The 22,751-nt window shown below is 40.8% G+C and overlaps 1 protein-coding gene across 2 annotated transcripts in view; it reads left to right on the top strand.

Moving 5' to 3' along the window:
• CYFIP1 (cytoplasmic FMR1 interacting protein 1) overlaps positions 1 to 22,751 on the top strand; it is a 543,505-nt gene that overhangs the window by 116,063 nt on the left and 404,691 nt on the right. For both annotated transcript variants that reach the window (XM_053707734.1, XM_053707733.1), the window contains exons 13-15: positions 2,802 to 2,927; positions 13,877 to 14,043; positions 20,273 to 20,420. In XM_053707734.1, the coding sequence (XP_053563709.1) occupies positions 2,802 to 2,927; positions 13,877 to 14,043; positions 20,273 to 20,420 (441 nt within the window). The remainder of the gene's footprint in view (positions 1 to 2,801; positions 2,928 to 13,876; positions 14,044 to 20,272; positions 20,421 to 22,751) is intronic.

Here is a 22,751-nt window from a genome sequence, read left to right as displayed (position 1 = left end):
CTTGAGTTGATTAAATTGAAAATCAAAGGTGTAGTGTCACTGCGAACTGTGCGGAGTTACCCCAGTAAAACATTTGTATACATTTTTAGAACTTTTAATATATTGGTGCTTTAAATTACTTTTAAAACATAGATTTAGTCTCCTTTTATTTTAAAAAAGAAAAAAAGGTATAAAACTACTAGGAACACACTGCACTCTGGGCCTATGTTAAAGAGAGAAGAGTGCATCAATGTAGGACAATAATAAAAAATGGTACAAATTATACGTTTGATAACCATTTTTTATATTTTGTTAGTACCTTTATGAGAAAGTAGCATCCCATAAACACGTTCTGAGACTAAAATGTTTGTGTAGTTCAGAATTCTACCCTGTTCCTTGGGAGTTTTGGATTACACAGATTATACTATAAAAATGATGGTCCTAGAATACTATGTTGAGCATAATAGAGTACTAAATAGTTAACTGCTCTAGACTGTAAATGGACTAGTTATAACCTAAAGAAAATGATCACGTTGTCCCTTTCATGTTGTTGTAGTTTGTTTTGTGTAATTATTTGTGCATGATCTTTGGACATGTCCCTATGTTCAGTAATTTATTTTTCATTGTAATTTTCAATGTTATTTTATCGCATATGTATCTTAGCACACTGGTCATTTGAGTAGCTACAAAATTCTGTGCTGCTGACCTTTCAGTAGGTATGTGCATATTTTCTTTCTAATAACACAGTGAGTCCACGGATCATCATAATTACTGTTGGGAATATCACTCCAGACCTGCAAGAGGAGGCAAAGAGCACCACAGCAAAGCTGTTAAATACCACTGCCCTACCCACAATCCCCAGTCATTCTCTTTGCTTGTATCAGTTGCAAGCAGGTGGTAAAGTTAGGTGTCTGATTCTTCAATCAAGAGTTAGTTATTTTTAAAGCAGAGCAGGTTTGCTCTGATCTTTTTATGGGGTCTAGCCATAGTCCATGTCAGTCTCTTCAGTAGAGCAGTGGTGGCAATTAAGCATTTGGGAACTTGTGGGTTATAATCCCCACTGTGCCTCCCAAGTAGTTTGTTGCTGCCCTTTTTTTGTAAGCCTGAGTAGGTTTACTCAGTCTTATCTCTTGTCCACAGGTCCATGTGAGGGAAGATGCCTTTCAAACCTTGTGAGCTTCCCTGCTGCTGGGCAGTTTATCATGGGGGTAAGTGCTAGTTTTTTTTCTGATGGAGCAGAAAGTTGGGCACTTGTATATTTGGGACATTATTCCTGCTTGTGTGCAGGTTTTTTATGTGGCAGTTAGTGGGGCACTGCAAGAGGATTTTTTATTTTTTGTTTGGGCACATTTATTAGGTCTCAGATTTTGGTGGTTGTTTGCTGTGCGTACTCCCGGTGGCTGTTTCTCAGTCAAGTTAGTGTGTCATGCTGGTCGGGAGGTGGTTGTAGGTACGCCCACGATGGGCGGGGCTCGTTTGGCGCTGTTTTGTATTGCGTGCTTTTCTTCTATGCTACTTCCCGGTAATGGAAGGGCGAGGCTCTTCTTTGAGGTTGCGGTCTGTGCGAGCGGTTGCTTGTTGGAGAGGGGTTGAGTCCAGATAGTTTTGGCTGACAGGAGTTGTCATTTTTCCTCTGGTATCCAGGAGGCCAGGTAGGCACCTTAGCAAAGCTTGCTGAGTTGTAGAGGTGCTTGATTTGATTTAGGGCTGTCGTTTTTGCAGTATTTTTAACGTTGCTTTATATTTTAAAGAGACAGTGACGTTTTAATTTTTTTTTTTTTTCTTTTTTTGGGGCATTTTTTCTGAAAGTACTTAAACTGAATAAGATATTTTTATTATTTGTTTTTTTTCAGTTTGTGGCTCTTTCATTTGGTCTTGCAACAGCTCCCAGAATTTTCTCAAAGGTCCTGGTAGCATTGTTGGCGGTGCTCCGGTTGAGGGGTGTTGCAGTGGCGCCTTATCTGGATGTCATTCTTGGGCCTTCAAAAATGGAGCTTCTGTAGAACAGATTTGCAAGGCTGCTACTTGGTCATCTTTGCACACTTTTTCTAAATTTTACAAATTTGATACTTTTGCTGAGGCTTCTTTTGGGAGAAAGGTTCTTCTAGCAGTGGTGCCTTCTGTTTAGGTTTACTGTCTTGTCCCTCCCTTATCATCCGTGTCCTCTGGCTTGGGTATTGGTTCCCAACAGTAATTATGATTATCCGTGGACTCACCATGTCATTAGAAAGAAAACAAAATTTATGCTTACCTGATAAATTTCTTTCTTTCTTGACACGGTGAGTCCACGGCCCGCCCTGTATTTTTCAGACAGTTTATTTTTCTATAAATCTCAGGCACCTCGGCACCTTATATTACTTCCTTTCTCCTTTCCCTTTGGTCGAATGACTGGGGATTGTGGGTAGGGGAGTGGTATTTAACAGCTTTGCTGTGGTGCTCTTTGCCTCCTCCTGCTGGTCAGGAGTGATATTCCCAACAGTAATTATGATGATCTGTGGACCGTGTCAAGAAATAAATAAATTTATCAGGTAAGCATAAATTTTGTTTTTAGCAGACTATTTTCTGTGCTGGATTTATTAGAGAAAAAAGGGCAACACACAAATATCCGGATTTTACTTATATTTGTGTATTTTACTTTTTCTCTAAAAAAAGTCTGGTGCCAAAAATAGCTGATTGCTGCAGGCCAGTTATATTCTGCATTTGTTTACTGAAAACAAAAATATGTACATACCTACCTGTTATATTTTAGAGTGAACGGCCAGAATGAACTCGGTATACATTAAATTTGTTTATATAATCTATGCATGCATTGTTTTTAACAGTACTCCTGGAAGCTTGTGCACCCTACTGATAAATATTCCAATAAAGACTGCCCAGACAATGCGGAAGAATATGAGAGAGCTACGCGGTACAACTACACGAGTGAGGAAAAGTTTGCTCTAGTTGAAGTAAGGGGACAGAAATTTTCATTAAATAATGTAAAATAGTGTTTCATAATAATATTTATATTACAGAACTCTAAAGAATTTTCACAATATTTTTATAGATCATTCTTTAAAATGGGCTTAAATCTTAAGCATTTTTAAAAAAAAAAAACGTTGGTTATGGGAGAACATAGGTGTGTGTGTGTGTGCGTGCTTATAAGGTGAAAGGACAAAATGTGTGGTGTGTAAGTAAATAACTATGTAGGCTGTTTGGAATAAGTGCTTTCTTAAAGTGAATGTAAATGTGATGATAAAGTGCCCGGTTTTTAAAAATCTGATTAAAAACAGGGGCACTTTAATTTATCAAAATTTACATTTCACTTGTGTTGTGAAAATACTTATCTATTAATCTTGACAGCCGCTGCATCGCTTCCCCCTCCCGTCGCAAAGCCTCTTCCTGGGCCTAAAATGAGGAATCCGGCTTCCTCCAATCATGGCGTTGAATCAGACACTGATTCTCCCGGGGGGAAGCCGTGATTGGAGGATGACCGATCCGTCATTTCTGACGTATGAAGAGGCTTGCGACGACCGGGGGAATCGCTGGAGCGGCTGTCAAGATTAAAACATATTTTCACAACACTAGTGAAATGTCAATTTTGATGAAGTGCCCCTTTTTTAGCGGATTTTTAAAAACCGGGCACTGTATCATCTAAATTTACATTCACTTTTAGGTGGCGAGAGTCCATGATTCCTGTTGGGAATTCATCACCTGGCCACCAGGAGGAGGAAGAGACACTCCAAGAGCTTTAATATCCCTCCTACTGCCCTGATCCTTCCAGCATTTTTTTTTTTGCCTGGTCTAGGAGCAGGTGAATATAAAGGTGCTCAGGAATCTATTTAAGAATTACAGCGTTTTTATTCCCATGTTTGCCTCATAAAGTGAGACTTGGAAGAGAGGGATGTAAGAGACTACTGGCTGTGCAATATAAATCTCCTTGCAGGAGTAGTGGTCACAAGCCTGCCTCGAGGGTCACTGTGACTGTTCCTTTAGCCTCCTCCTGTCTGAACAAGCTGATGTACTCCATTGGTATATGTTCTACTGCTGGTTACAGTACTGGATGTGCTTTTTACTAAATCCTCATTCTGCATCATGGTAAAATCGGTGGAATGGACAGCTACTGGGTTAGTACCTGCTTCTGCACACAGCTCTCAGGCTATTAGGAGGTACACTGATTAAGGTGGATCATAGCCAGCATCGAGCATATTTCTATGTTGTACTGGTACTTAGCACAAGGGTCAAGTGAACCTTTATTTTTTATCGGAGATAATATTTTGGTTTAAACTTTTATTGATATTTGTTTGTGCACTTTCACAGTTACTATTGCTATCTTAAGTGCATTGCCCCTTAAGGTGTCCCACACTCCAATAACTTCTGCTGGTTACAGCTTCCTGCACATTTAGAGTGTGGCGTCTGAGTCTGAGGAGCTCTGTTCTTATACAGTAGGCATTCAGAGTGTGTGGGGAACATTGTATATTCAGAGCGCAGCGCGGGAAGCCGTTTCTACTGAACGCAGAGGGTTAAGATGATTTCCCGCCTTCAGGCGCTTCATGCATTGCTAATTTCCCTGTCCCTCCTTTTCACTTTCACAGCGGCCATTCTTCACTGAGGGTGCGCATCTATAACATCGATTATACTGGAGGGGTTAAGGTTTTCCCTATTCCAGTAGTAAGGGGTGATACTGGCGTAGATTCTTTATTGCACACAATCATTTTTGGAAAGCTTGTGAACTGTTAATCTGTTAATACTAGAGGGCTCTACTGCTTTCTTCTTTGCTGTGGGCTCAGTTGCTTTTCTTTTGGGAAAGTGGCTGTTAAAGTGCCATAAAACATGTTGAGATCTGTGCATATCCTAAAAGGGCTAAATAAGTAAATATAGTTTACATACATTAAAAAAAAAATTGCTTCAAGTAATTTAAAATAATTTTTAAAAATAAGCAAAGTTAGTTACATAGACATGCTGTCTGGAGTAGTCTGATTCTCCCCCCTTATCAGTGTTTAGCTTCAGAAACACAGGCATCGTATTTTAAATGAGTTCACAGCTGCTTATTTGCTCCTAGGCATATTCCAGCAGATAATGAGCGTGCAGGTCTGCATTCTACCAATGCAAAGGTAGATATAGATGCAGCCATAGAAGTAAATGTGTGGGGTGAGGTAGGGCTGTACAATTCAGAAACTTAAAAGAAAGGGTTAATGGTGAGGCACTGCCGTGTAAGTTAACAGGTAAAGTAATTAAAGTACATATTATATTTTTTCTCTGCCCCAACTTGTTTTATGTCCCTTTAACCTTGTAGAGAATGTTATTACATTTATTAGTCTGTTTGCAGCATTGTTTCTCTGTTTAAAGGGTATTACAGGGATCTCACTTTTCTGTAATACTCCTGCTCTGGTGTACTTCATTATATGTTTCTCATGATCTAATAGGGTTGGTATTGCAGTACACATGGTTTATAGGGTGACTTTTCTGTGTTATATTGTTTTTGTGCTTGTTGCACTACTTCATAACTTTACCATGGATCTGACTGGCGCTGTCTCAGCTGGATTAAATCCGTTGGAGGGTAGATCCACAGACTTTATTTTACGAACTAATAAATGCTTACTTTGCAAGTTGGTTACTGTCTGTCCTCCAGCTCATCTTTACAGTAATGGTCTCAGTTCTGTTTCTCAACAGTCTACATCTGCTATTGTTAATCCAGTTAACCCCCTGCCAGTGTAAACCACCCATGGTGGCGTTACTGATTTTTCTCCTGATTTTAAGAATCACGTAAAGTTTGCAATTGCGAAGTGATGGCTACTATGCCACCTTCAAGTAAGCATAAACAAAATTTCTCTTGTTAAGTATATCTAGTCCACGGATCATCCATTACTTGTGGGATATTCTCCTTCCCAACAGGACGTTGCAAGAGGATCACCCACAGCAGAGCTGCTATATAGCTCCTCCCCTCACTGCCATATCCAGTCATTCTCTTGCAACTCTCAACAAAGATGGACGTAGTAAGAGGAGAGTGGTGTATTATAGTTAGTTTTTTAACTTCAATCAAAAGTTTGTTATTTTTAAATGGTACCGGAGTGTACTGTTTCATCTCAGGCAGCATTAGAAGAAGAATCTGCCTGTGATTTCTATGATCTTAGCAGAAGTAACTAAGATCCACTGCCGTTCTCACATATTCTGAGGAGTGAAGTAACTTCAGAGGGGGAATGGCGTGCAGGTTTTCCTGCAATAAGGTATGTGCAGTTAACATATTTCTAGGGATGGAATTTGCTAGAAAAATGCTGCTGATACCGGATTAATGTAAGTTAAGCCTTAAATGCAGTGATAGCGACTGGTATCAGGCTTATTAACAGAGATACATACTCTTCTAAAAGTGTAATATAAAATGTTTGCTGGCATGTTAATCGTTTTTATATATGTTTGGTGGCAAAACTTATTGGGGCTTAGTTTTTTTCCACATGGCTGGCTTGATTTTTGCCTAGAAACAGTTTCCTCAGGCTTTCCCCTGTTGTAATATGAGTGGGAGGGGCCTTTTTTAGTGCTTTTCTGTGCAGATAAAAATACGGACAGAGACATTCAGCTTCCCTCTGCATGATACAGGACATCTCTGAGGGGCTCAAAAGGCTTCAAAGTCGTGTTTGAGGAGGGTAACAACCTGTGGCAGTTGTTGTGACTGTGTTTAAAAAAAAACCAAAAAAACAAAAAAAAAACGTTTTTGTCATTTATTATTCTGTTTTTGTTATTAAGGGGTTAATCATCCATTTGCAAGTGGGTGCAATGCTCTGCTGACTTGTTACATACACTGTAAAGATTTTGTTAGTGTAACTGCCTTTTTTTCACTGTTATTTCAAATTTTGTCAAAATTTGTTTCTCTTAAAGGCACAGTAACGTTTTTTTATATTGCTTGTTAACTTGCTTTAAAGTGTTTTCCAAGCTTGCTAGTCTCATTGCTAGTCTGTACAAACATGTCTGAAACAGAGGATACTTGTTCATTATGTTTAAAAGCCATGCTGGAGCCCCATAGGAGAATGTGTACTAAATGTATTGATTTCACCTTAAACAGTAAAGATCAGTCTTTATCTACAAAAGAATTGTCACCAGAGGGGTCTGTTGAGGGGGAAGTTATGCCGACTAACTCTCCCCACGTGTCGGACCCTTCGCCTCCCGCTAAAGGGACGCACGCTAATATAGCGCCAAGTACATCAGGGACGCCCATAGCGATTACTTTGCAGGACATGGCTGCAATCATGAATAATACCCTGTCAGAGGTATTAGCCAGATTGCCTGAATTGAGAGGCAAGCGCGATAGCTCTGGGGTTAGACGAGATACAGAGCACGTAAATGCTGTAAGAGCCATGTCTGATACTGCGTCACAATATGCAGAACCTGAGGACGGAGAGCTTCAGTCTGTGGGTGACGTCTCTGAATCGGGGAGACCTGATTCAGAGATTTCTAATTTTAAATTTAAGCTTGAGAACCTCCGTGTATTGCTTGGGGAGGTATTAGCTGCTCTGAATGACTGTGACACAATTGCAGTGCCAGAGAAATTGTGTAGGCTGGATAAATACTATGCAGTGCCGGTGAGTACTGATGTTTTTCCAATACCTAAAAGGCTTACAGAAATTATTAGTAAGGAGTGGGATAGGCCCGGTGTGCCCTTTTCCCCACCTCCTATATTTAGAAAAATGTTTCCAATAGACGCCACTACACAGGACTTATGGCAGACTGTCCCTAAGGTGGAGGGAGCAGTTTCTACTTTAGCAAAGCGTACCACTATCCCGGTTGAGGACAGTTGTGCTTTCTCAGATCCAATGGATAAAAAATTAGAGGGTTACCTTAAGAAAATGCTTATTCAACAAGGTTTTATTTTACAGCCCCTTGCAGGCATTGCGCCTGTCACTGCTGCGGCGGCATTCTGGTTTGAGGCCATGGAAGAGGCCATCCATACAGCTCCATTGACTGAAATTGTTGACAAGCTTAGAACTCTTAAGCTAGCTAACTCATTTGTTTCTGATGCCATTGTTCATTTGACTAAACTAACGGCTAAGAATTCCGGATTCGCCATCCAGGCGCGTAGGGCGCTATGGCTCAAATCCTGGTCAGCTGATGTGACTTCAAAGTCTAAATTACTCAACATTCCTTTCAAGGGGCAGACCTTATTCGGGCCTGGTTTGAAAGAAATTATTGCTGACATTTCTGGAGGTAAGGGTCATACCCTTCCTCAGGACAGGGCCAAATCAAAGGCCAAACAGTCTAATTTTCGTGCCTTTTGAAATTTCAAGGCAGGTGCAGCATCAACTTCCTCTGCTTGAAAACAAGAGGGAACTTTTGCTCAATCCAAGCAGGCCTGGAAACCTAACCAGTCCTGGAACAAGGGCAAGCTGGCCAGAAAGCCTGCTGCTGACTCTAAGACAGCATGAAGGAGCGGCCCCCTATCCGACAACGGATCTAGTAGGGGGCAGACTCTCTCTTCGCCCAGGCGTGGGCAAGAGATGTTCAGGATCCCTGGGCGTTGGAGATCATATCTCAGGGATATCTTCTGGACTTCAAAGCTTCTCCTCCACAAGGGAGATTTCACCTTTCAAGATTATCTGCAAACCAGATAAAGAGAGGCATTCCTAAGCTGCGTACAAGATCTCCTTGTAATGGGAGTGATCCATCCAGTTCCGCGGACAGAACAAGGACAGGGGTTTTATTCAAATCTGTTTGTGGTTCCCAAAAAAGAGGGAACGTTCAGACCAATTTTGGATTTAAAGATCCTAAACAAATTCCTCAGAGTTCCGTCATTCAAGATGGAAACTATTCGAACCATTTTACCCATGATCCAAGAGGGTCAGTATATGACCACAGTGGACTTAAAGGATGCCTACCTTCACATTCCGATTCACAAGAATCATCATCAGTTCCTGAGGTTTGCCTTTCTAGACAGGCATTACCAATTTGTAGCTCTTCCATTCGGGTTGGCTACAGCCCCAATAATTTTTACAAAGGTTCTGGGCTCACTTCTGGCGGTCCTGAGACCGCGAGGCATAGCGGTGGCTCCTTACCTGGACGACATCCTGATACAGGCGTCAAGCTTTCAAATTGCCAAATCTCATACAGAGATAGTTCTGGCATTCCTGAGGTCGCATGGGTGGAAAGTGAACGAAGAAAACAGTTCTCTATCTCCTCTCACAAGGGTTTCCTTCCTAGGGACTCTAATAGATTCTGTAGAAATGAAAATTTACCTGACGGAGTCCAGGTTATCAAAACTTCTAAATGCTTGCCGTGTTCTTCACTCCATTCCGCGCCCCACGGTGGCTCAGTGCATGGAAGTAATCGGCTTAATGGTAGCGGCGATGGACATAGTGCCATTCGCGCGCCTGCATCTCAGACCGCTGCAATTATGCATGCTCAGTCAGTGGAATGGGGATTACACAGATTTGTCCCCTCTACTAAATCTGGATCAGGAAACCAGAGACTCTCTTCTCTGGTGGTTATCTCGGGCCCATCTGTCCAAGGGTATGACCTTTCGCAGACCAGATTGGACAATTGTAACAACAGATGCCAGCCTTCTAGGTCGGGGTGCAGTCTGGAACTCCCTGAAGGCTCAGGGTTCATGGACTCAGGAGGAGAAACTCCTCCCAATAAATATTCTGGAGTTAAAAGCAATATTCAATGCTCTTCTGGCTTGGCCTCAGCTAGCAACACTGAGGTTCATCAGATTTCAGTCGGACAACATTATTATTATTATTATTATCGGTTATTTGTAGAGCGCCAACAGATTCCGCAGCGCTAACATCACGACTGTGGCTTACATCAACCATCAAGGGGGAACCAGGAGTTCCCTAGCGATGTCAGAAGTCTCCAAGATAATTCGCTGGGCAGAGACTCACTCTTGCCACCTGTCAGCGATCCATTTCCCAGGTGTAGAGAACTGGGAGGCGGATTTTCTAAGTCGTCAGACTTTTCATCTGGGGGAATGGGAACTCCATCCGGAGGTGTTTGCTCAATTGGTTCTCCGTTCGGGCAAACCAGAATTGGATCTCATGGCGTCTCGCAAGAACGCCAAGCTTCCTTGTTACGGATCCAGGTCCAGGGACCCAGAAGCGGCACTGATAGATGCTCTAGCAGCGCCTTGGTTCTTCAACCTGGCTTATGTGTTTCCACCGTTTCCTCTGCTCCCTCGTCTGATTGCCAAAATCAAACAGGAAAGAGCATCGGTGATATTGATAGCGCCTGCGTGGCCACGCAGGACCTGGTATGCAGACCTAGTGGACATGTCATCCTTTCCACCATGGACTCTGCCTCTGAGACAAGACCTTCTAATACAAGGTCCTTTCAATCATCCGAATCTACTTTCTCTGAGACTGACTGCATGGAGATTGAACGCTTGATCCTATCAAAGCGTGGCTTCTCCGAGTGAGTAATTGATACCTTAATACAGGCACGAAAGCCTGTCACCAGGAAAATTTACCACAAGATATGGCGTAAATATCTTCATTGGTGTGAATCCAAGAATTACTCATGGAGTAGGGTTAGGATTCCTAGGATATTGTCCTTCCTCCAAGAGGGTTTGGACAAAGGATTATCAGCTAGTTCTTTAAAGGGACAGATTTCTGCTCTGTCTATTCTTTTACACAAGCGTCTGGCAGAAGTTCCAGACGGTCAGGCATTTTGTCAGGCTTTAGTTAGAATTAAGCCTGTGTTTAAACCTGTTGCTCCTCCATGGAGCTTAAACTTGGTTCTTAAAGTCCTTCATTCTATTGATACCAAACTTCTTTCATGGAAAGTTCTTTTTCTGATGGCTATTTCCTCGGCTCGAAGAGTCTCAGAGTTATCTGCCTTGCATTGTGATTCTCCTTATCTGATCTTCATTCAGATAAAGTTGTTCTGCGTACAAAACCTGGGTTTTTACCTAAGGTGGTTTCTAACAAGAATATCAATCAAGAGATTGTTGTTCCATCATTATGTCCTAATCCTTCTTCAAAGAAGGAACGTCTTTTGCATAATCTAGACGTAGTCCGTGCCTTGAAGTTTTACATACAGGCTACTAAAGATTTTCGCCAAACATCTAACCTGTTTGTTGTTTACTCTGGACAGAGGAGAGGTCAGAAGGCCTCGGCAACCTCTCTTTCTTTTTGGCTTTGGAGTATAATCCGTTTAGCCTATGAGACTGCTGGACAGCAGCCTCCTGAAAGGATTACAGCTCATTCTACTAGATCTGTGGCTTCCACCTGGGCCTTTAAAAATGAGGCCTCTGTTGAACAGATTTGCAAGGCTGCAACTTGGTCTTCGCTTCATACTTTTTCCAAATTTTCCAAATTTGATACTTTTGCTTCTTCGGAGGCTGTTTTTGGGAGAAAGGTTCTACAGGCAGTGGTTCCCTCCGTTTAAGTTCCTGCCTTGTCCCTCCCATCATCCGTGTACTTTGGTATTGGTATCTCACAAGTAATGGATGATCCGTGGACTGGATACACTTAACAAGAGAAAACATAATTTATGCTTACCTGATAAATTTATTTCTCTTGTAGTGTATCCAGTCCACGGCCCGCCCTGTCCTTTTCAGGCAGGTCTAAATTTTAATTAAACTACAGGCACCACTGCACCCTATGGTTTCTCCTTTCTCGGCTTGTTTCGGTCGAATGACTGGATATGGCAGTGAGGGGAGGAGCTATATAGCATCTCTGCTGTGGGTGATCCTCTTGCAACTTCCTGTTGGGAAGGAGAATATCCCACAAGTAATGGATGATCCGTGGACTGGATACACTACAAGAGAAATAAATTTATCAGGTAAGCATAAATTGTTTTTTATTTTTTTTCAACTACCTCTGCTAGAGGTGATGTACCTATGCAGCAACAGCTATAAAGCCTGCTCAGATTCTGACACATTTTCATTTCTCTGAAGGTGATCTGTCGTCTGAGGAATTATCTCCAAATTCAGATCCAGGATCTGAGGAGTCTAGCTTTCAGTTTAAACTTGAGCATTTACGCACCTTACTTAAGGAAGTTTTGAAGACTTTAGAGGTTCAAGATCAAAAACCAGTTGAGTATCATTATTTAAAGAATTTGTATTTAATCTTTAAACCCAAATCTAAATCAGTGGAGGTTATTTCCAGTTCCTGTCCTGGTCACAGACATCATTTCCACGGAATGGGACAAGCCTGGGGTTCCTTTTATTCCTTCTCATAAATTGAGAAAACTATTTAATTAGCTACATGTTTAAAGAGTTTTATTCATAGAGCTTACTTGGAGGAGGGACAGTTGCCACCGTTAAGTATTACTGCTCATTCAGCTCATCTACTTCTTGGGCTTTCAAGAAATGAGGCTTCAGTAGAACAAATTTGAAAGGCTTCAACCTGATCTTCCTTACATACTTTCATAAAATGTTATTGTTTTGATGTGTTTGCCTCGACGGGCGCAGCTTTTGGAGGGAAGTTTTTTCAGGCTGTAATAGGTGCCTATCTTTTTTTTAATTTATTTATTTTTCTTCCCACTCATTTTTCATGGACTTTACAACTAGTTAGTTCCTAACAGTAAGGATTTGTGGACTCTCACCACCTTAAGAAACAAAACATAATTTATTCTTACCTCCTTAATTCCTTTATTTCTTGGTGGTGAGAGTCCATGAACCTGCCTATTTTTTTTCCCCTAGCTGGTGCCTGTTTCAGTTTGCACCTCTTTACCCTACTTTCTTTCTTACTTCTATTCTTGGCTGTACAGAATGCTGGGAGCGTCAAGGAAGTAGGAGGTGGAGGCTGTGTCTGCCTCCTCCTGGTGGCCAGGTGATGAATTCCCAACAGTAAAGTTTTGTTGACTCTCGCCGCCAAGAAAGAAAATAATTTATCAAGTAAGAATAAATTGTTTTCCTGCTCAAAAGACAATAATGGCCCGCAGTAACAGCCTGACAAAGATTCATTAAGCTCTAGCGTCACTTGCCCACACATTGCTTAGGAAAGGTGTCTACCATGACAATTTCTACAATATGTTGGGGTTTACATAGCAAAGACATGTCAAATGAAATAAGTTTATTAAAGAACAAAAACATTTCACTGGTTGTAAAGCAAGAGCTTACTAATGTGTAGGTTGAAAGACCAGTGACAACCTCATACATTAGATCTTGCTCTGTAAATATTATAAGCAGGTATTCATGTTTGCTCTGCATGCACTTGATTTGTCATTGACATACAAAATATATTAAATTGTCAATAAAATACTGTATATGAATGTTTTAAATTTAGTTTGGTCATTAAACTTCAAGCTCTCAATTACACAAATGCTCATTAGCAGTTCATATTAAAGTGACACATTCCCATTAAAAAAAAGTTAACATTTGCAATACATTGATGGATACAAATTTAGTTTTTGTTATTCGATTCTAAAATAATGTGCACTAGAGCATGTCATATTCTACTTAGTGAGACTAGATAGCTGTGTGTTTAATTCCAGCAAAGGCTTTGTGGCCCCTGAGCAAGATACAACCAATGATTTCCAGGTCGTGCCTACCGCTTCTGATTTGCTCGCTGACTGTGTTCTGCTCAGGAGCTGCAAGGCTGTTTAACCCCTTTGCTGTGTGGAATATGCATTTGGCAGTTTCATTCATTGCCGAATGTGAAAGAAGGTGGTCCAGAGCCAAAATTATTCTTGAGAAAGTGCAACAAACTAAGATCTGGATTAGTGTTTTGCACTTTCACAAGAAAAAAAATCAGCTCTAAAATGGAGCTGCAAGAGGCCATTGCATTTGGCAGTGAACTAAACTGCCGGGTGCACATAACTAATATCTAATTATTTTTACATTATTATTTTTTTTGCATAAGAATATCCATTTAAAACAAAATATATATATAGTTTAGAGTTAGACATAAGTTAACATTAGTGAACAGTGTACTTGTATATAGCAGTGGTAGATATGGCTTTACTGAGAATTGACAACTTTTCTTTGTAGGTAGTTGCCATGATTAAAGGCCTGCAGGTTCTCATGGGGAGGATGGAAAGTGTTTTTAACTACGCTATCCGCCATACAATATATGCTGCCCTGCAGGATTTTGCTCAGGTTACGTTAAGAGAGCCACTGAGGCAAGCTATCAAGAAGAAAAAAAATGTCATCCAAAGGTGAAGATATGGACTCTTTTTTTTTTTTTTTTTTTTTTTTTAGTTAATCTGCTTTTCTTAGATTGTGTGCTGGTCACATGGTCCAGTTTGTGATGTTAATGCTTTATTACATAGAGTTTATAAAGCACATAAAATATATACATTTTTGTCATGGTTTTCCTGCTGCTTGACATGTTAAATGCCCACCACACACTTTGTTCCATTTTAAAGTGAAATTTTAAAGTGAAACAGTCACCTCAAAATTGCTTTTGTTACACAATTAAGATAAACATGAATTCCTAGAAAAAAAAAATTCTTCTACAAGATATGATGAGTCCACGGATTTCATCCTTACTTGTGGGATTTATCCTCCTGCTAACAGGAAGTGGCAAAGAGCACCACAGCAGAGCTGTATATATAGCTCCTCCCTTCCCTCCTCCCCCAGTCATTCTCTTTGCCTGTTTTAGTAATAGGAAGAGGTAAAGTGAGGTGTTAGTTTTCAAGAAATATTTTTTATTTTAAAATGGTACGGTGGAGTACTATTTTCCTCAGGGAGAAATCGTCAGTCTGGATTCCCAAGGGGAATGAAGAGATATTTTTTTCTGCCCTGAGGTTGATGATCTTAGCAGATGTTAAGATCCATTCTGGTTCCCACAGAGCTTCTGAAGGTAGTGCAAGAAAAATCTTCAGTGTGGAGAACGGTGTCATGCTACTAGCAGCATTGAGGTATGTTCAGTCTTTTATTTCTGAGGAGACTTGTTATATCAGAACTGGCTGACATTATTCCCTGTAAGGGAAGGGGTAAGCAGTAGACCTAGATGGATTAGGATGTTACTGACATTACTGGTTTATACATATTGATTACTACGGTTATGTAATAAAATAGGGGCTTGACACTGGGAGAGGCAACTGTGACACTTTCTATATTTAATAATGGCATAATGATATGCGTGTGCGATAACATTAGGGGACCACATGGCTTATTAAAACCGCTTCCCATGTGGTTATGGAGACAGTTTTTAATAATGGCATAATGATATGTGGTGTGAACACATTAGGGGACCACATGGCTTATTAAAACCGCTTCCCATGCGGTTATGGAGACAGTTAATGCGACGCCCATGGTGGGCGGGGCCTATTTCGCGCGCTCAGATGCGCAGTTTCTCCTCACTAGAAGGCAGCAGGCACTAGCTCCGGTGAAGTTGAAATTCAGTCACCGGATCGTTGGGGGCAGGTAGGCGCCACAGCAGAGCTGTGGCGAGGTGCAGGGGCTGTTATCGTTGTTTAAAGTTTATTTACAGAATAAAAATACTTTTTACAGGGTGATTTAGCTTTTGCTCAAATAGTGCAATAATTTTTGGCAAAATTGAACTGTTTAGTATAATTTTTTAGTGCTAAAAATCGTTTTTGGTGCAGTACAGAAAAATTGTTGCGCTTTTATTATTTAAAGGCGCAGTAAAAAAAAAATTTTCTAAAAATTCTTTGAATCAATAAATAAGGTTGAAAATTTCTATTGTGGGTACTGCTAGTCTGTTTAACATGTTTGAACTTGAGGAAACTCCTTGTTCTATGTGTTTAGAGGCCATTGTGGAACCCCCTCTTACTTTGTGTACCTCTTGTACTGAAAGAGCCTTACAATGTAAAAAGCATATTTTATGTAAAGAAAGTGTGCCTAAGGATGACTCTCAGTCTGAAGAGAATCAGGATATGCCGCCTAATTCTCCCCAAGTATCACAACCTTTAACACCCACTCAAGCGACGTTGAGTTCCTCAACCGCGTCTAATTCTTTTACTCTGCAGGATATGGCTGCAGTTATATCAACTACCCTTACAGAGGTATTATCCAAGTTACCAGTGTTACAGGGTAAACGCAGTAGGACAGGAATCAATGTGAATACTGAGTCCTCTGATACTTTGTTGGCTATTTCCGATGTGCCCTCACAGGGATCTGAGTTGGGGGGTCAGGGAAATTTTGTCTGAGGGAGAACATTCGGAATCGGGAAGTGTGTTACCTCAGACAGATACGGACATCATGTCATTTAAATTTAAGCTGGAACACCTCCGCCTGTTACTTCGGGAGGTCTTGGTGACTCTGGATGATTGTGACACTATTATGGTACCACCAGATAAATTGTGTAGAATGGACAAATATCTAGAAGTACCCGCTTACACTGATGTTTTTCCGGTTCCTAAGAGAATCTCGGAGATTATCAAGAATGAGTGGGACAGACCGGGTATACCGTTCTCTCCTCCTCCTAATTTTAAGATGTAGTATCCCATATCAGACACCATTCGGGACTCTTGGCAGACTGTCCCTAAGGTGGAGGGAGCTATTCCTACCCTGGCTAAGCGTACAACTATTCCTATTGAGGACAGCTGTGCTTTCAAAGACCCTATGGATAAGAAATTAGAGGGTCTTCTAAAGAAGTTATTTATTCATCAGGGTTTCCTTTTACAACCGACCGCCTGCATTGTTCCAGTTACTACTGCAGCGGCTTTCTGGTTTGACGCCTTGGAAGAATCTCTTAAAGTTGAGACCCCTTTAGATAGAATTAAGGCTTTCAAGCTAGCTAATTCGTTTATCACTGATGCCGCCTTTCAAATTGCTAAGTTGGCGGCCAAAATGCAGGATTTGCCATTTTAGCGCGTAGAGCGTTATGGTTAAAATCGTGGTCTGCTGATGTGTCATCTAAGTCAAAGCTCTTGGCAATTCCTTTCAAGGGTAAGACCCTATTCGGGCCTGAGTTGAAGGAAATCATTTCTGACATTACTGGAGGTAAAGGTCATGCTCTACCTCAGGATAAGTCTGTTAAGATGAGGGGTAAACAAAATAATTTTCGTTCCTTTCGGAATTTTAAAGGAGTACCCTCTTCTTCCTCTAACTCCACAAAGCAGGAAGGGAATTTTGCTCAGAACAAGTCCTTCTGGAGACCCAAGCAGGCTTGGAACAAGGGTAAACAACTCAAGAAGCCCACTGCTACTACAAAGACAGCATGAAGGGGCGGCCCCCGATCCGGGACCGGATCTAGTAGGGGGCAGACTTTCTTTCTTTGCCCAGGCTTGGGCAAGAGATGTTCAGGACCCCTGGGCACTGGAAGTCTTGACCCACGGGTATCAACTGGAATTCAAAAGTTTTCTCCCAAGAGGGAGATTTCTTCTTTCACGATTGTCTGTAGACCAGATAAAAAGAGAGGCGTTCTTACGTTGTGTAAGAGACCTCTCTACTATGGGAATAATTCATCCCGTTCCAAGACTGGGACAGGAGTTTTACTCAAATCTTTCCGTGGTTCCCAAAAAAGAGGGAACATTCAGACCTATTTTAGATCTCATTTTCAGTTTGTGGCTCTTCCCTTTGGGTTGGCCACAGCACCCAGGATCTTCACAAAGGTTCTAGGGTCCCTTCTGGTGGATCTCAGGCCGCGGGGCATAGCAGTGGCGCCTTATCTGGATGATATTCTAATTCAGGCGTCAACTTATCATCTAACAAAATCTCATACAGACACAGTGTTGTCCTTTCTGAGAACTCACGGATGGAAGGTGAATCTAGAAAAAAGTTCACTAATTCCTCAGACAAGGGTTCCCTTCTTGGGAACTCTGATAGATTCTATATCCATGAAGATTTTTCTGACGGAGATCAGAAAGTCAAAGATTCTAAATACATGCCGAGCCCTTCAGTCCAATCCTCGGCCGTCAGTGGCTCAGTGCATGGAGGTAATTGGATTGATGGTGGCGGCAATGGACATCATTCCGTTTGCTCGTTTTCTTCTCAGACCACTGCAACTGTGCATGCTCGGACAGTGGAATGGGGATTATGCAAATTTATCTCCTCAGATAAATCTGGACCAGGAGACCAGAGACTCTCTTCTTTGGTGGTTGTCGCCGGATCATCTGTCCCAAGGGACGTGTTTCCGCAGACCCTCGTAGGTGATAGTGACAACGGACACCAGTCTACTAGGCTGGCGTGCAGTTTGGAATTCCCTGAAGGCTCAGGGTGTATGGACTCAGGTGGAGTCTCTACTTCCAATCAATATTCTGGAATTGAGAGCAATATTCAATGCGCTTCAGGCGTGGCCTCAGTTGGCTTCGGCCAAATTCATCAGATTCCAGTCGGACAACATCACGACTGTGGCTTACATCAATCATCAGGGAGGAACGAGGAGTTCCTTAGCGATGACATAAGTATCCAAGATAATTCGATGGGCGGAGGCCCACTTTTGTTATCTGTCAGCAATCTACATCCCAGGAGTGGACAACTGGGAAGCGGACTTTTTAAGCCGACAGGCTTTTCATCCGGGGGAGTGGGAACTCCATCCGGAGGTATTTGCCTCACTGATTCTGGATGGGGCAGACCAAAATTGGATCTGATGGCGTCTCGACAGAATGCCAAGCCTCCAAGATACGGATCCAGGTCGAGGAATCCTCAGGCCGAACTGATAGATGCCTTGGCAGTGCCTTGGTAGTTCAACCTAGCTTATGTGTTTCCACCGTTTCCTCTCCTTCCCCAGGTGATTGCTCGGATCAAACAGGAGAGAGCTTCAGTGATTCTGATCGCACCTGCGTGGCCACGCAGGACTTGGTATGCAGATCTAGTGGACATGTCCTCTCTGCCTCCGTGGAAACTTCCAGTGAGACAGGAACTTCTCATTCAAGGGCCTTTCCAACATCCAAATCTAATTTCTCTGCAGCTGACTGCTTGGAGATTGAACGCTTGATTTTATCTAAGCGGGGATTCTCTGATTCGGTCATCGATACTTTGATTCAGGCACGTAAGCCTGTCACTAGAAAGATCGATCATAAGATATGGCGTAAATATCTTTTTTGGTGTGAATCCAAGGGCTACTCATGGAGTAAAGTTAGGATTCCCAGGATTCTGTCTTTTCTCCAAGAAGGAGAGTTCCTTAAAGGGACAAATTTCTGCTTTTTCAATTTTGCTACACAAACGTTTGGCAGATGTTCCAGACGTTCAGTCTTTTTGTCAGGCTTTCACCAGAATTAAACCTGTGTTTAGACCAATTGCTTCACCCTGGAGTTTGAATTTGGTTCTTAATGTTCTTCAAGGGGTTCCGTTTGAACCCATGCATTCCATAGATATTAAGTTATCTTGGAAAGTTTTTTTTTATTTTTATTGATATTTCTTCTGCTCGTAGAGTTTCAGAGCTTTCAGCATTACAATGTGATTCGCCTTATCTTCCATTCTGATAAGGTGTTTTTACGTACCAAATCTGGTTTCCTTCTGAAGGTTGATTCTAATAATGAAGGAACAACTATTTCCTGATTAATATTCTTAAGTCCTAACCCTTCTTCTAAGAAGGAGCGTATGTTGCATAACCTAGACGTGGTCCGTGCCCTGAAGTTTTACTTGCAGACGACTAAGGATTTCCGTCAATCATCTTCATTATTCATAGTTTTTTCTGGAAAGCGTAGGGGTCAGAAAGCTACGGCTACCTCTCTTTACTTTTGGCTGAAGAGTATCATCCGTCTGGCGTATGATACTGCTGGACAGCAGCCTCCTGAAATAATTAAGGTTCATTCTACTAGGGCTGTGGCTTCCTCATGGGCATTTAAAAACTATGCTTCTGTTGAACAGATTTGCAAGGCTGCGACTTGGTCGTCTCTTCACACTTTTTCCAAATTTTCCAAATTTGATACTTTTGCTTCTTCTGAGGCTGGTTTTGGGAGAAAGGTTCTTCAAGCAGTGGTGCCTTCCGTTTAGGTTCCTGACTTGTCCCTCCCTTTCATCCGTGTCCTGTAGCTTTGGTATTGTATCCCACAAGTAAGGATGAAATCCGTGGACTCGTCATATCTTGTAGAAGAAAAGTAAATTTATGCTTACCTGATAAATTAATTTCTTCTACGATATGATGAATCCACGGCCCACCCTGTCATTTTTAAGACAGATTTAGTTTATATTATATTTTTTTTTACAAACTTCAGTCACCTCTGCACCTTTGGCTTTCTCTTCCTAACTTCGGTCGAATGACTGGAGGTGGAGGGAAGGGAGGCGCTATATATACAGCTCTGCTGTGGTGCTCTTTGCCACTTCTTGTTAGCAGGAGGATAAATCCCACAAGTAAGGATGAAATCCGTGGACTCGTCATATCGTAGAAGAAATTAATTTATCAGGCAAGCATAAATTTACTTTTTTTTTAAGAAAACAAATCTTTAAGATAATTATCCTTCCTTCTGTGCAGTTCTTTGTTTTTGGCACTACAATAATCATATCACACTTCTCTCTTCTTACCTTGTGTAGTGTGCTTCAGGCTATACGAAAGACAGTTTGTGATTGGGGGGAAGGATGTGAACCATTTAATGACCCTGCCCTTAGGGGTGAGAAAGACCCCAAAAGCGGATTTGACATCAAAGTCCCAAGACGAGCTGTGGGGCCTTCTAGTACTCAGGTATTTTGCATGTGTAGTCTAGTGCCCTTTACCGCTAGTTCTAGCGTATTTAAAGTGCTTAAAGGGACACAAAACCCACATTTTTTTTCTTTCATGATTCAGATAGAGTATGCAATTTTAAACAACTTTCTAATTTACTTTTATTGTCTAATTTGCTTCTATCTCTTTATATTCTTTGCTGAAAAGCATATCTAGATAGGCTCAGTAGCTGCTGATTGGGTGCTGCACATAGATGCCTCGTGTGATTGGCTTACACATGTGCATTACTATTTCTTCAACAAAGTATATCTAAAGAATGAAGCAAATTAGATAATAGAAGTAAATTGGAATGTTGTTTAACCTCTTAAGGACATATGACAGAATTTTTCCGTCATAAAACAATTGAGCAAACTGAAAGCTGTGTCAAAGGGTTAAAATTGTATTCTCTACCTGAAGTATGAAAGAAAAAATGTGGGTTTAGTGTCCCTTTAACACATTTAATTATGCCTCTAATTGTAATTAGGTTACATAAAGTGAATATAATTGTGCACCCTTCTGCAGGACACACATCCATAAAACCAAACAATGTTATTCCAGGTTTATACAGTTTAGTGAAAAAGCTTAACATTTTATATTTTGTAAACTAAAGGGACACTGGACCTCAGAATAACATGAAGTGCATTGATGATCTTCCTTTCATAGTAAAGCAGCTGAATGCTATAGCTGGATGAGCAGTGTTTGTAGAATGTAATGTTCTCTTATCTGACGTCACTCCCTGTTTTTGAAAATGTTGGCACCAGTATGGAAGCCTTAGAAAATATCAGCACAACAATACATTTTGCAATTCTGGTGCAACTTCTATTTATTTTTCTGCTAAATTGAATAAGCAATGTGTTACATTTCCATTGTCTCTTGAGTCATATTTAAAAAAAAAAAAAAATTAGAATCCACATAATGCTAATGGTTACTAGTTAGACTCCTGAAAAAAATAAAATAATTGTTTATGAACATCTACAATGTAAAGCTTTTATTTTCCACCTGAATTAAGATGCAGTATTTTACATAATGACCAAAACAACATCTAGTATTGCAGCATAATATTTGAGGAAAATAGTTTTTTACTAGAATCACACTTTCCACAAAAAGTTAATTAATGTTTGAATCTTTTAATCATGTGCATGTTTTTAATTATAATTTGAATTAAAGCTGCTTAATTGAATACTGAAACTGATTTTGAAAAAGATGGGGGCAAGTGAATCTACAACGTATGTCTTGCTAAAGAGGGGACCTTGAATTAATTCCAATCAATTACCACCAATGTTTTCTTTGTAGCTCTTTCTCTTGCCTTTCTCTTGGGACTAGAAGTGGTTTGCATGCCCAGCACTCTTCAGTTTATTGCTTTCCTGTTAAGGACCGTTAACATGTTGCTTTCTTCTGGTAACTACTCTAACCACCCAATTTCCATCCCTCATAATAAATGTAATTTGTCAATATTCAATCAAATTCAATTAAAGCTGTGACCATCATCACTTCATATGTTTCAAGCCAAATCATTAGTTTCTACTGTTGAAGAAAACAAGGTTTCTTTAATTGAAAAATAAAAGTTGATAATTCCCTTTTTAGATCCTTTTCTCACTGCACATAAGCAGGGTATGGAAATTTTACTTGCAGTTGTCCACATATACTGTATATGGTTGTGTAATTATGTGAATGTCCTGTTTGCATTCAATATATTGTAATATTGTTAATTTCTAAATAGCTTTACATTTTATACAGTGAGATTACTATTCACATTTAGTTTACATTATTCTTTTGTAAGGAGAAATAGTATATAGATTTTCTGTATCTTAACAAAATGCTGCCTCATTACTTGAGATAATATCCCACACAGTTAGAGAAGTAAAGCACTTGCTCTCTGCCTAACATACTAACTAGTGTCTTCCTCTCTGCTTTTTCTTTCTTTTTTTTTTTGTTTTAAACAATTCATCTTCCTGACCTCTGTTTTCCTTGTTTTGCCCACTTATCCACTTTTGTTTCTGATGTTTCTGCTTCCTTTCTTCACCATCATGCTTTTTGTGGTCACCTTTCTTCACTGCTTTGATCTTGTGTTTCTGATTCCTTTCTTGTCTCCCATGATTTTCTTTTCTCGCCCCCCCCCCCCCCAACCATGTTCTTATTGTCATTTCTGGCCTCCTCTTGCCGTCCTGGTCGCCACTTTCTACATTGATTTTCAGCTCTACATGGTGCGCACTATGGCGGAGTCCTTAAACTCTGCAGAGCTGCTGAAGCAGCTCAAGTCTCTGGGGATGGAAAAGTTATTGCTTGTGATAAACAAGTTTCTGAGACACTCCT

Source organism: Bombina bombina, chromosome 3 (assembly GCF_027579735.1).
Source record: "Bombina bombina isolate aBomBom1 chromosome 3, aBomBom1.pri, whole genome shotgun sequence".
Classification (NCBI taxonomy): Eukaryota; Metazoa; Chordata; class Amphibia; order Anura; family Bombinatoridae; genus Bombina; species Bombina bombina.
The sequence above is the reverse complement of the archived record's forward strand: the minus strand, read 5'-3'. Positions and strand labels throughout refer to the sequence as shown.